The 14932-nt window shown below is 42.9% G+C and overlaps 1 protein-coding gene across 3 annotated transcripts in view; it reads left to right on the top strand.

Annotated features, from left to right (window-relative positions):
* The window catches only part of agap3 (ArfGAP with GTPase domain, ankyrin repeat and PH domain 3), a 115927-nt gene extending 106010 nt beyond the window's left edge, over positions 1–9917 (top strand). For all 3 annotated transcript variants that reach the window (XM_026149890.2, XM_080293157.1, XM_026149889.2), the window contains exons 17-18: positions 7839–8094; positions 9064–9917. In XM_026149890.2, coding sequence (XP_026005675.1) covers positions 7839–8094; positions 9064–9288 — 481 coding nt within the window. In that variant the 3' untranslated portion in view covers positions 9289–9917. The remainder of the gene's footprint in view (positions 1–7838; positions 8095–9063) is intronic.
* The last annotated feature ends 5015 nt before the right edge of the window (positions 9918–14932 follow it).

Here is a 14932-nt window from a genome sequence, read left to right as displayed (position 1 = left end):
AATCGGTTGAAACCTCTAACTCTAATAAGCACTTGAGTGATTATGAGTGGAAACGGTCATCAGTTCCCGGCCTAATTCCAACCTTCGGGTGATACTATGGCTTGATTGATGTGTGCATTTTAGGCCAGTGCACACTTTGTTTACAGTGGTGCTATTTACAAGCCAAAAGTGGCATATAAACAGTTAATATTACACTTATAACATATTGTTGCTACATGCCAAAACTTACTGTTGGAGTTTCATTAATTATGAGTGTAACCTCCATTGCTGCTAATTCATAGTATTTTTTTCCTGTGAGTTTAACCTTTGAAATCACTTATTATAGCTTAGATCTCTTAATAAGAAAGCAGCATAAGGCTGTAAAACTGCAAATTGTATCCTTTATGAACTACTTTCTTTAGGAAATGCATATTTTTCTGCTCACAGTTGGCCCACATAAAATGATCTGTGCAACATTGAGCAAGTTTTCAGTTATTTTTCCTCTTGGATTCATTCTCTGACTCTCCGGCCAGTTCAGACCTGAATGATGGCCTACAGTTGTTTATTGAATGGTATCTGTGTGAAAGTGCTCCACTGTGGACTTGATGAAAGATTATTGATGTTGATTTCTCTCCCTACCGCTGTCAGTCGCACGTCGCCTCAAGCAGGAAGGTTCTTCATTGTCTAAAAAATCCGATCTTATCCCGGAGCAGCATCTCCATTAGTTTTCACTGTCAAACAATAAATCTCATTTGCAGGATAACTAATCTTTAGCCAAAAAACAGAACTTGGAAATATCATATATGGACACCGGTCATTTAGATGCTCTGGACTTTCTGCTCTGCTTTGCATCGGACTATTTTGCTTTATCCTGAATGATGAATTCAAACCAATTTAAAGGGATGCGGTTTCTTTTATTATTTTTATTGAATTCTGACGCCACTTCTGTGGGTGCTTCTCTTAAATTGAGCACCGCGCATAAGGGAGAATTTTAATTGTGTCACACCGGTGACATGCAGCAGCTTTGTGATGGCACCCAGGCAGGCGGTGTATGGCTCCTGACTTCTACTAAACATTAGTGACACCTAATCTAAACGATTCAGTAACTACCTGAATATCAAGTCGGCGTCTGATAGAATGTCTCCTGCAAGACTAGTTTTACCCCTTTTGCATTTTTGAGATTTAACTTAAAAGCACTCATCCACAAGATTGTTTTAGCTTATGATATTCGGGTGCGAAAGAACACAATATATAGATTTGTCGTACGCGGATCTGCACAGCAGTGCAATTGCTGGCGTAGAACAGAATGATTACAGACATCATAATAGAAAGCGTGTTAATATGCATGGATATGTACGTAGGATTACCTGCTTTTGCAGAAGAATGCAAGGTACCAATAAAGCATCATTTGCAATGGTAGTAATTTATTTGCTGTAGTTTTGTTTTTTTAAGCATGAGCTATTAACTAGACTTTTTTGTCCGTGTGAGAATAATGCAATTAATGTAATTCACAAATAAATACCCACGCACCAGTATGCGTGCATTTAAAGGATTTTTGTTATCATTAGATAAATATTTCTCAATGTTTTCTAAGTTGGTGTTAAATTTGAATATTTTTGGAATAGGCATGTTAGACAAAGTCTCTTTGGCTTGTTATAATGCAGTTATAACTGCTATTGATCCACCAATAAATGCTCAGGGCTTTCAGGTTCTAATGAGCCACCAAGTCTGCTGGTTTTCGTGTTCTCTTCAGTTTTTTTAGTCCTCATCTTATAGGATCTCTTCCCAGAACGAAACAAGGAAAGCAGTTCGATTAACTAAACTGCTCTTGTGCTAACGCCTTACAGCCAGCAGATTTATAAATAATTATTTATTGGTAGAGCGGTAAAGCTTCTTCAGTATCAAGTAGTGCCAACATGCTAACAGCAGAAGTCAGATCTGGCCAGGATACAGTTAAATGTGTGATAATAAATCTGCGGGAGCTGTGCATTGTGGCTGATCTCTGCAGTCAGCATATTGCAGGGGAGTTGTTCTTTTAATTAGCACCTGGGAGTCGTTGTGTTTTGCATGTCACCTCTAATTGCGTGGCATGTTTGTGATAGAAAAACACTACAGATTATTTTTACGGAAACTGTGGGAGAGGTCTCGCGGTTAACTTTACCCCTATCCTTTGCCGTGCACACACACACACACAAAAAAATGAAACACATACACAAGACACCAAGACTCATTTGGGGGAGATGTCCTGGAGCGTGGACGGATGTGGACGGCTATCCCTCACTGACGTGGGCCTCTCACTGTCACCCTCTGTAGGCTCCGCGCTGCCCTCGGCCACAGGCAGGTAATAGCTCTGATGAGAGCCCTCCACTTTGTTTCAGAAATAATTTGCCACTCCTGCCGCCTGCAGGGGCTGCGTGGTAATAAAAATGAATCACACTGCTAACCTCTCCAAACCTGGCCCCGTTGCCTTTTTTAACCCCTTCTGCTCCAGCAGTGCCACCTTGGCGTGCCCTGCCAAGTTCTTTATTGCTGCTTTAAATAATAATAATAATATCAGCCATAAACTTCTGTTTTAGGATCTCACCAGATTGGCCTCTGTGCTGCATATTAGTTCCCAAAACATGGAGCAAAGCTTCCAGGCTACTCACAGGTTACGAGTGCGGGAACACCAACTCACCAGAGAGATTTTAGAATAGTTGGCCTTGCCAGGAGCCCCGGTGGAGGAAAGGGTAATTAATTAAGACAAATGAATGACTGGGCCTTACCATGTCCTCTGCCTCTGTTTCTCTCTAAATGAAACCCACAGGTCAGTAATTAGCCCTGTGTGGGAGAAGTGGTACTGTAGTCACTAATTGCCCACATGCCACCGGGTTTCAGGGCCAGGTGGACATAGAGGAAGGACTGCTTCATTGAAGAAGGGGCCTAAGCCATGAAATTAAGATTCAATATTGTTAGCATTAAAAAATAAAGACTAATAAAGAAAAAGAATCCAACCCAACTGCTTTATGTGATCGAGATTTTTTTTTTAAAACCTGCGTGCACTGGGACGCACACTTAAGGGGGGCATGTGCTCGTCGTCCCCTCAGCTTTGTATGTGAGGCGAGGGTTCAGCAGGGGTTAACAGCATGAGCATTTAAGGGTGTTAGTCTTGCTGGCACAAAAACACAGCCACTCCATCATGAGGAGGCTGACAACCTCATTAATGTCACAATATATTCAACTCATCCCTCTGCCTGCCTACAGCAGCCAGATGCTTTTCCACTGGCCTTTCTTTAGAGCCCAACACAACAACCTTTTGAATTCTGGTCATCTGTTCAGACCGCACTCTTGAAGCGAGAGAAGCAGCATCAATTCCACTTGTAAAATATTTGTCTTAATTCTTTTGTGTTGTTATTCTCAGAGCAGAGCACACCATGTCTACAGTGTAACCCGCTGGACCATAGGAGGCCTTATTTAGCACTCTTGCTGTGGCGTTTACTGTGTTGCTCCTTCATTTCTTGCCCTTAGCAACCTTTGATGCTTTGGGGCCCAGCTTTCTTTCCCTGTTGTGTGCTCTTTTTTTTTTTTTTTGTTCATCTCAGTAGTTTCCCTCTGAGCCCCCTCTCTGTCTTTCTGCTGCTGCCCCTCTTCCTCACTCTCCCCTCACACACACACACACCCACCCCTCGGTTTGTGGAAGTGAAGCTGCTGGCTGCATGGGAATTGGTCCCATACAAGTTGCCCACCCCCACTGTGAAGTCTGTTCAGGCTGGTCAAACCCAAAGACCCTTCCCTCTGCCATTTCCACCCTTCAGTGCGTCTGTTTGATGTATCCACAGTGACTCTGGATGATCATGGACGAGTGGGAGGAGCTTAGACGCTTTGATAGTTTAGGAGGACTCGGCATGTGAAAGATGTGCGATGGCCATCCTCCTGTTCCTCCAGGCCAAGGCACCACTATTGCAGGCACTCAGATTGGTCATTCCTGTGGCTCCTCCACCGTTGGCTCCACCCGCTTTGTCTCAGTTTCCCTTCCCTTCCTATAAATTCCTGCTTGCCTTTGTCTTTCAGGCTTGACTAATTATCCTTGTTTGTTCCTCTTTATTTGAATTCAGTCATGTGTTCTTGACTCCGTGGGCTGGATTTAGGAGAATCATTCTGCCATTTGCCACTTAATTAAGTCAGGGTCAGAATCCATTGCTCAACGGAGAGCTGGAGGGACGGAGCTCTAATAGAATTATAAAAGAGGCCTTTCTCCACTGTTAAGGCTGCTTTTATCTAGGTGGGCTTCGCATAGGAAAATGAAAGGGGACACCAGCTCTAAGCAGGAATCCCATTTCCACTTTAGAGTCAGTAAGTGTTTTGATGTTTGCCCAAAGATTACATTGGAATCAAAGCCAGCGAAAGAAAGTTAAACAGCAGTGATCGGCCGTGAGATAACTCTGGATGACGGAGGAAGTTTGCGGCGAAGCAAACACCTCTTCTTTTTTTGGTTGGAGGCGCAGGCATTTTTATTGGGAACCTTAAGATCCCCTCTAATCCCTAAGCGACAGAGAAATTTAGAACAACTATGTGCTCGAGCCTGGGTGGGGAAATTAGTGTCTGTGTGCTTAGATGTCTGCTCGTATATAGAGAACTAACCATCAGTTCAATTTTCAAAATTCCCCCCCATGCTGTGAAGCTCACTCTCCTTTCCCTCTTTACCTCCCCTGCTACTCTGTCCTGGCACTTTGACATGCGAAATCTGCTGATTTTATTTTTCTTCCTCCTGCGGTGAGGAAGTGTCCTTTTCAAGGGTCTCAGTTTCCCCCCCCCCCCCCCCCCCCCCCGACTGTCTAAACCCTGCCTCTGTTTGGATTGTTTTTCAATTTCAAACAAAAGACAGAGGCGGGATTACCATTTCACTTCCTTTCACACTCTTTCAAGTGGCAGCAGCTGAGGTTTTTTTGTTTTTAAACCACTGCCTGGCTGTTCTAGCTTTTTTTTCTGGTCTGTCTATTCTTGCTGAATTTAAAGCACAGCATCAGCAGTGAGCGAGGCCTTTTTCTGCAGGTCTCCAGGGCTGATTTCGTAGTGAGGGCTAACAAAGTGCCCTCAGGGCTCCTTTCTGAGTTGTTGACGTCTTCCTAATGGCTCTCCTCAGCCTTTTTGTTTTCACATCTTGGTGCTAACTTTCTGCCTCATTTAGCTCATATCAATTCACTGGGCTTTACGGATTCAGCATCTCATTCAGCGTCCAGCTCTCTGAAGCAAACTTTGGACAACAGGTTGTTTTTAACCCTGCTCGGATTTTTGTTAAAGGTTGTAGAGTTTGCCTTCGGGATTACAGCCAGTCAGTCAGATTTCTGACAAACTTAAATGTCTTTGGCTGTAAAGAAGGGAAATAATGGTGGACGGCAGGACGGCCCCTTCCTGTTCTGAGCAGACCACCGATTCTGAGGCCAATTGATTTGCTAACCGGCTTGTCCCCACATAATGACTGAGTAGGGATTGATGGAGGTCTTACACCATAAAACTGAGCCACAGCAATTGCCTGCTATTAGGGCTGTATTGTTGTTCACAGAATACCCTCTGCCTAAAGAAAAGATTTGCTTATGCTGTAGCGGGGGGGGGGGGGGCTTTCTCCGTCATTGCTGCATTACATTACATTACATTACATTACCACATTCCCTTTGAGGTCATAATGAAAAAAAAATGTACCCATGTGTCTATAGGAGCAATTACTTTAAGGCTGTTTTGAGATGCGGGCTAAGTAGCTTTATGAGCTGCTGGGTTTTTTTGCAGTTAATCAATCTCTGCTTGGGTGCTGATAGAAGAAGACTTGCCCCTTTTTCATCACATCCTTAACTCCTGTAGTTAGGGCGGGTGCCAGGCTGCTCTGTGCAAGACTGACTGCTTTGTGAAGTAAGCCTGGCAGCTGACATATGAGTCTGAACACAGTTGCTGTCTGCGGTAAGTCGGCAGCCTCGACACCGGGCTGCTAAGGCAATAAAAAGTAGTGGCGAAGTTTGGTTGCTGTTTTTAAAATGGTTGTTTCTGATTGAGATGTCGCTAACAGGATCTGTTGCTAAAATACTGTGAATAGATTAAAAACAACAGTGAAATTATCCTTTTCAGTATCTGCGTAGCCAAAAATTTGACCATACCATAGAGCTGCACTGTTGATGGAAAGCACTTTGTATAAACGTTCCTTTCCTATGATGAACACAGGGAATGCACTTCTGCTGATATAAATTAGTGTGTGCTTCAAAAGTTTATTATTTGCTTTAATTGACTTTTTATTGGTTAGCGCTCCCTTAAACTTTTCCCCTTTTATTTTCGGCCATTTTTTTGCAACTATTTTCACGTATGTGTGTCTGACCGTAAGTCTGTTTACGTGTCTGTATGTTTCAATATATGTACTTATCTTCACTGCGTAAGTTTTATTAATACTGTGAAGCACCCTATTTTTTGAAAAGTGCTATACAAATAAAAATATTATTATTATTATTATTAACCCACAGATTTTTAATCTGTCCAAGAAATATCCAGCTGTTCGGGAAAGAAAAAAAAATATTTGTGAGCTATGTTTGGGCATTTCAGTTTGTGGGGAAATTGGCGAGGGACCTACAGAGTGGAAAATATTAACAGATAAACTAACAAAACTCACAAATGTAATCTTACATGATGGGTAGCTTAAACCAGAGCATGTAGAACTGACTTACTTCATTTGTGTAAACCAGGTCTTTATAGTAAGCTGATACATACACAATGTTATTCACTGTGTAGAGACAGATTCTTCCACTTCTCATCCAAAGGTAATTTTTTAATAAATGATGATGAAAGCTGGCCATTATTTGATGATGAAATACAGTTGAATTGAGTTAGAGTGTCCATTTGTACTTGCTGCTATGCCTCGACCCGCTGATAGAGAGTCCCACGAGAGCCTTGTCACTCTAGCCAGCGTTGCTGCTTTAACTTATCCTTACAAACCTTCCCCGTTCTGTCACTCACCCACAAATCCAAACAACAGCCTCTTTTTGCTCCTCTTATCACACCGACTGACAGGGTCACCGGGTTAGTACCACACTGGGCATGCTCAGTCATTCGCGTATTGATATTGATTTTTTTTTCTCCCCCTTTCCTATTTGTACAGTTTGTATGTGGGCACAGAATGAAATGGGGGGTCAAGATGGAGAGCAATAGATAGAATTCTGCCTGGTGATAGAGGATGGAGCCTTCCCTCATCCTCTATTCTCTGCTGCGGGCTGGAGTGAAGGAGCCCCACATCCCACTGTCCCTTTCTGGCTGCCATTCAGCCCCATCGATCTGACTCAGGGCCCAGCCACCCCAAGGGAGACTGGGGCTCTGAGACACACTGCCTCTTTTGTGGAGGGGATCCACCAGTTCAGACTGACAGCCGACAGTGCTGATAAAAATACGTCCCCCGCCTTCCCGTATTGTCCACAGCAGACATGCTGTTCAGGATGTGTAACCTTTAGAAAGCTGGCCAGGCTTTAACGGTCATGCTGACGACCACAATCACTAGAAACTGGAATATTGCCCAAAGCGTCACACCCTTTGGCATTCTCTCATCTTTCCAGCACATCTTGCTGTATTATTTCCCACTGTGATAGTGAAGGCTAGTCACTTTCCTGTGCTCTAATAATTTAGAAATGTCACTGCACTCCGGTGAGTCTCTTAGGCCAATTACTCTAATATTTCCCCTGTGTGTCTGCATTTCTCCTTTTGTACATGTCTTTGCCTTTACGTCAAGGCCTCTGAATTATGAGATACGTTTCGAGAAAGTTCTTTAACTTGGGTGCGAAATTGCTCATAGCGTGTTCGTCATGTTTCACCCTGCCTGACCTGCGTTGCCCCTGTCATTTCCTTCCCTCCAGGGAAGAGAAGGAGCGCTGGATCCGAGCCAAGTACGAGCAGAAGCTGTTCCTGGTGGGACTGCCCCAGTCAGATGTGCCTCTGGGGCAGCAGCTGCTTCGGGCGGTGGTGGAGGATGACCTAAGGTTGGTGGTGCTGCTGCTGGCCCATGGCACCAAGGAGGAGGTTAATGAGACCTACGGGGATGGAGATGGACGCACCGCTCTGCACCTCTCGTGCGCTATGGCCAATGTAGTCATCACACAGCTGCTCATCTGGGTGAGTGGGCTCCACTGAGCGTTGTTGGGAGCATTGTTAAAGGTGGATGAACATTTGAAGCAGTGAATTCTGCTTTCACAGCAGAGCATTTGCAACTGTCAGTCATGGAAAAAATATTTTTAAATTTACTTATTAAATGATTTTAAAGTAATTCAAAAGGGATTTTAGGGGAAATTATCTGGAAATCTACACAAACTACTGTTTCATTGTATGTTTTGGTATAAATAGTAGCACTTAAGTACTTAGTATTAGGTGGCATTTTGAATTGGATGGACAACAGAGGTATTTCAGTGAGTAACTGGGCATAATTTCACAACATGGAAGAATTCATTTGGCAATGTGAAAAAAAAGAGGAGAACCTTGGGGGAAGGCAAATGTAGGAGGCAAAATATTATAGAATATTAGTATTTTCAAGTATATTATAGTATATTCAAGTATAAAAACGGCACTCACAACTTAGCAAAGAACCATTTTTTAATTAGTCATCATCACTATGTACAGAGGAGATAAGGAGAAAACAGTGTATACAAGAACTGGACTGAAAATCAGCCCTAACAGGTCTCAGTACATAAGGAGGTCATTACAATGTACAAAGCTTGCCTAATAGAGGCTGTGTCATACATACAGGTGTTCATACCAAATGTTGGCTTTTGTGCTTGTTCAGATGTAACAACGTCTTTCTTATATGCTGTATTTCCAACTTTCTTAGCAAAATACAAAGAAATGGGGGGTGGAGGATGGCTCAAGACTGCACAGTACTGTACCACCCCACCAAAAAAGGGCTTTTCACAGAGTGCTTTCAGGGAAATCAAAAACGTATCACATTATTACTAAATCTAATCAATGAGCCTAAATCATAAGCATTAATTCCAGAGGACGTGCCAAAAATAACGTGTAGTTACTTGTACTTTATGCTTATGTCCTAAATTTGGCCTTTGTTCTTTTCTTGCCAACCATTCTCTCCCACAGTACGGTGTGGATGTGAAAAGCCGAGATGCCCGCGGCCAAACGCCGCTGTCCTACGCTCGGCGGGCTGTGAGCCAGGAGTGCGCGGACATATTACTCCAACACGGTTGCCCCAACGACACCAGCAGCCTGACCTCTGTGCCCACACCCAACATGAGCCGCCGCAACCCCAACATCAACAACAACAACGCCCAGTGTGAGCTCAACCGCAGTATCAGCATCATGTAGGAGCCAGAAAGCAGCTGCAGACGAGCACCCACCTAAACCCACCCGTGTCTCCTCCCAGTACTTCCTCCTCTGTTTCTCACACTGTGTAACCCAAAACCAGTACGCACGGATAGGTATCAGGAGTGACGGACCTACTGCAGATATTCCACCGCGCTGACAGAAGCGGGAGCGTTTGGGGTTTCGGACATTGTACATTGTTTATTTTATATTATTATTTTTTATTCCTGTTGTTTGTTAAATTTATTCAATCTCGGTCTGAAGTGATCACGATGAGCTTTAAGCTTTTTTGTTTTTTAAGCGTCAACCAAACAAATGACTTACTTTGGCATTCATACCTACTCTACGAAAAGCATTTCCTTAATGCTTGAACATTTCCTTTTTATGTCTTCCCCTTCTGCGATGTGAACTGATTATACAGTGTGAATGAGAAACTTCCTTCAAATTTCCAATCCTAAGTGTAATAACATAAAACTGTAAAGAATAGTTTTAGAAGTGACAAAACACTGATGTGGGAAAGAAACTAAATCTCTCTTGATATCAGTGGCTGTTGCAGGCTTTCGTAATGATGCATGTCTTCAACACAGCTATCAAACTCTTGACATACTATTCATATACAAAGGCAAAGCAATTATAGTTAAAGAGTCCAAATGATTTAGATACTTAATTTACAGGGAAATGGATTCAGATCATCATAAAGGAGTTGATTGCACAATTCCTATCGGGTGAAATTGAGTCATTTCCTTCGCCACCCTTATTGTGATGCTCGGGTAAAAGTGTCCGTGACTACAAAGGAATTAAAGGGCATAATGTTTTATGACCAGTGAGCCACATGGCTTTGTACGCGTTCCTCTTCAATCAGAATTCATTCAGATTCAAAGGTTTGATTAAAGCAGTGAAATTGTGCCATTACAATCTTTTTGTTGGAGTAATTTCCCAAATGACAAGATTGTGTTGATAATTGACACAGATTCGCGCAATTTCATCCCGTGAGCGTCCTGGAATATCCACTCGCCTCCTGGGGCCGAAGGCTGTCGTATTTGGTACTCTAAAGAAGACTTCCTCTGTTGTTGCTGTGAAATGCATATACTGGTACTGTGTGTGTGCGCGCGCGCGCGTGCGTCCGTACACAACGCTACGATACGTCTGTGCTCGCGTGTTCGTGGGCATTTCTGTTGTTGAAAGGACGCCAGAGAGGAGACAGAAACTGTCAGTGACGATTTGGGATCATAACTGTGTAACAATGTACAGACCACTGTAAAAAGTAGTTCTTCTTCCTTTGCCTTATTCCTTATAAGAAGTTTGAACTTAGTCGATGAGAAGCAGCCTTTTACCTTCTCCTTAAACCTCTGTGCTCTCCCCCTGAGAACCTGTCAGCCCGAAAGCAGGGAGCTAACAACGCGCATTCACGTGACTGACGTGAGACATTTAGGGATTCAAATGAGCAAAGATGTTCATATATATAGAGAGACGAGTATAATTAGTTTGCATTATTACAAATGTACAGTATTCCACAGACGTGATAAGCCAGCTCATTTAGAGTAAGTGGGACTCGGACGTAAAAATGACTTTAGATGGAGTCGGCACAATGTGGGTGTATTTCTCCTTTTATTAAACTGCCATTTGTGAGGTTTTAAAACATCTTGATTTTACGTGTTTACATAGGCAGAATGTTTGTTTACAGAGCAAGTTATGAACTTGGTACCTTATCTACATGGTTTCGTTGTTGCGTTACAGTATTCCTGTTTTCAGAGCCTACTGAAAATGACCATGGGGTCAAAAGAGGGTTTTGTTCATCCAGGCGATGGAGATACTGTAAAGGAAAGTTTTGACATTTAAAAAAAAAATATGCTTATTTGCTTTCTTGATGGGAAGATTGTGTACAGATGTTTTTCCAGAGCAGCCATATGAAGTAGTTATCAACCACATTTGGTAAAGGTTCTACTTAGGTACATTGCACCTTGTTTACAGAGCCGTTACCACGATGGAACTAGGCTTAATAAAGAAGTTACTCCATACGTCCCTATATTTCTGGGGTTTCTTGCTCTGGAGTTTATGCACACCTAACAGTCGTATCGATCTTCCTGTCTTCCTCCCAGCAAGAGGCGCATAAGCATATTTAATAAAATGTCAAATTAATCTTTGAAGACATCCCCAAAAGAAATCAAACTGACTTCTTTGAATTTACTAGTACTGTAATGTGATACTGGCCTTATTTCTGATCTTTACTTGACCAACCTGTTTCATTGAGTGCATTTTGTTGTCCAAGGGGATCAGTAAGAGGAGTTAAGCGTGTACAGTGATTACCCTTATTTACATACTGTAGATGATTTAAAAAAAACACTAGAAATCTGCCTGTTTTTCCCCTGAAAACAAGATGAAGTGTAAATATTAGCTTAATGCTTTTATCTGAAGACAAACTCCTGAACTGAAATGGTTTTCGGTCTTCCTGACCAACAAACCGTATTTTAATATGTTTTGTTTTGTTTGTTTGTTTCTTCTTTGGCATATTTTTTTAAGGTACTTCTGTTTGGTCTTGCCGTTAACCGACCATCTTTGGTACTTGTGTATAATGATGTACATTTAACATATTTATAATGCAGTATGTAAATATATTTTCTTGTTTTTGTTTTGTTTTTTGCTCATTTTCCTATTGTAATTCCTTTACATTCAGAACGTGAATCAAAAGCTAAAGAATAACTTGTTGTATGCTTGGATGCTTGGCTGACAGTTGACCTATTAATAAACACTCAAATAAAAACGATGTAGCCTTCCCTGGATTTAGGGAAATCAACGCATTTGTCTTGTGTATGTGTGTGTGTGTGTGTCGCTCACTCATTATCCATCACACTCCTGTCTCTCCCATCTCTTGTCTTGCTGTGCCTTAACGGTGAAGGTGAGGCTTTCTTTCAAATTAGAAGTCGCGTTTCCTCTTTTGCGTGTCCCTTCATCAAACTTCGTGTCCGAAACAACTCAGCCAGGCCTGCCTCGAGGTAAGTGAACCACCCTCTTCACTTCCTGCTCGAGGGACCCCCAACAGTTGCTGAAAGAGGATTAAGATAAAGAGCTGGGCTTAGTGTCAGGCAGCACAACACTGTGGGGAAAACTGAAAGATCTGTGTTCAGAGGAGTCAAGCCCTCACTAATCCACTTCTTATTTCCTGCTAATCTTGTCTCAGCATATCTTCATCCCCTTCCTCTTTCTGTTGGCCAGCATTGTTTGCTCTTTATCACCTGGTTTCTCTTTAGTTTCTCCTCTTCCTCCCTCTGCGCTGCCTTGAAATGGAGACTGACTCCCCCATGTCACGCTTTAAAGCTCTTAAAAACAAATTTTCTCAACCAACTTCCTTATTAGTAATTGGGTAGTATTGTCTTTGCTTACTTCACCTTGCGGATTAGTGACCTTCCTCTGGAGTCTCCTCAGAGGGAGGAAATTAATAGGGCTAATTTAGAATAACATTATCACCAGCTATCCTTTAGCAGCATTAGATGGGAGGTGTTCGGTTGCTGTCATGAAAAATCAAATCCATCTCACATTCCTTTGAACTTATTTTCGTTTATACTCCTTCTCTTTTTGGCCTCTATGCACTAATCATGAGATATATATCTAACAATTCCTCCTGTTTGGCTTTTGATAGCAATGAGCAACTATTTGGAGGAAAAGTTCAGCTTACAAAGAGCTGAGAGTTAACTCAGATTAAGGTAGCAGGCCATGAAACCCAGGGAATGTAAAAAAATGATATCAAATGAACCTTTAAAGGTAGTCTGTGGGACTATTGCAAGATCAGGTAACACTCTTGTGTTTTGTTTAATAATAATAATTGTAGATTTAAGATTTATAAACCTTCAAGGTCTTTAATGTCAAAATTTAAAGGGTTTACTCGCACATATCTAAACTAGTGCTTGTCTGTTCTTACCTAGGGAGAAAAAAAAAGGTCTTGTAATTTATTACCATGCCTCGTGTCTTGGCAGACCCCGGCCACTTGTGTTTGTTGTGGTGAGACTGGAGCGCTTGTTTGCACCGCCGTGTGTTTTGATATTTCATCAGGGCTTGCTAAACAGTGAGGAGGGCTCTCTGCCGCCCACCTCTTCTCAGACAAATTGCCTCCGAGATTGCAGAGGTGGGTCTGAGGCTGATGGATGGGCACACAAAGACCTGACGAGACCATATTTGCAAACATTAAATCCATACTTCCCTTATGCAGAAGCTGCTTGGCCGCAGGTCACCGGCAGTGAGTGATGCACCCAGTCCTGATATGAATGCTGCATCAAGGTGGCACTGAACAAATGTTTATCTTACATGTTCCTTGCTGCCTGTCCTGATGTGGATGTGTTCTGTTGCTCCCTGTTTTTCCTCCTCTTTTCAATCTTGCAGTCTCTTTAACCAGTAATTATATCCTCTCTTGCCCTGACCCTCTCTCCTCTCCTGAATCCCCCACAGACTTAAACATCCATTATCAATTCCAGCTCCATCATGTCTGAGCAGTACATCCATGTTGCACCCTGCCCTTCCTGACTGCCCCACGTCTCCATACTCATTTCCCCATCCTCTCAGTGAGCGACCTCTCTTTCCCTACTTGCTGCCCAACCTGGCTGCTTCATACCCACCGTGCCATCTTCCTCTTCACCCTCCTCTCACTCCTTTGTCTTATATAAACGCTCTGTTCCCATCACTCTCTCCCTTTCCCTCCTTCTTCCCTTACTTTTTCTCCCCTTCCCCGTTGGCTTTTGCCTGCATTTTGCTGTTAATTTGCCTGAGAATGCATTAGCTGTAATGAAGGCTGAGGGCCGAGGGAATCCTCCAGGGTTCCATTAATCATCCCCCCTCAGACAGGCAACCTTGATTACAAGTGGCAAGAAATTCATTAGAGCCGGGCCTCTGACAACTCTTATCTCCGCCACTAGATCTGACTCATTAGGCAGCCAAATTAAAGCTATGATGGCCCTGATGAAACTCATCGCTTGTTTATCTTGTGCGATTTGATGCATCTGCCCATACATCACTGTAGCCACGACCGTCCGGACCCTCCCAAGAAGTCAGGCCTCCAGTCGGCGCTGAGCAGCCTGCACACTCACACAACCAAGCCAGTAATGAGCTCCCTCGCTTTCCTCCCTCCCTTTCTCTCTCTCTCTCTCTCTGCAGGTGGGAATGAGGGAATAGTTACACGTCTTTGCTGGAAAGAACTTCTGATATTTCAATTTGTGATTCAAGTAGCACAATGGCAGAATATGGAGTCTCGAGATTGAAGTGTTTACTGAATGTGCGGCTTAAAAAGAACAGACTGTTAGAAACTTTGAATGGATTAACACAGTAACCCGAGAAACTCAAGTCTGCTACACATTACTCTCCTCCAGAAAGCTTCTGCACGTTAATAATTCATTAATAATAACAGCAATATTATTTCTTTCCACACTAACAGCTCTAAACCTGCAGGATCTCAGTGATAACAGCCAGTGCCTATCATGAGTTTTGTCATGGCTCCTCATCGTCAGTCCCTCCATGCAGCGCATGCATGGGGTCTGAAATAGCTGTGGCACTCTGGCACAGTGACGTGGAAATAACCAACTATGTTAGTCAGCTCTTGGACCATAATCAAACTTCCACTGCACCTTCACACGATCATCACTCCTTGAATCCCCATGTGAGT

The sequence above is a fragment of the Astatotilapia calliptera genome, chromosome 18 (genome assembly GCF_964374335.1).
Source record: "Astatotilapia calliptera chromosome 18, fAstCal68.1, whole genome shotgun sequence".
Taxonomy (NCBI): Eukaryota; Metazoa; Chordata; class Actinopteri; order Cichliformes; family Cichlidae; genus Astatotilapia; species Astatotilapia calliptera.
Note: the sequence above shows the minus strand (reverse complement) of the source record. Positions and strands in the feature narration are given on the sequence as shown.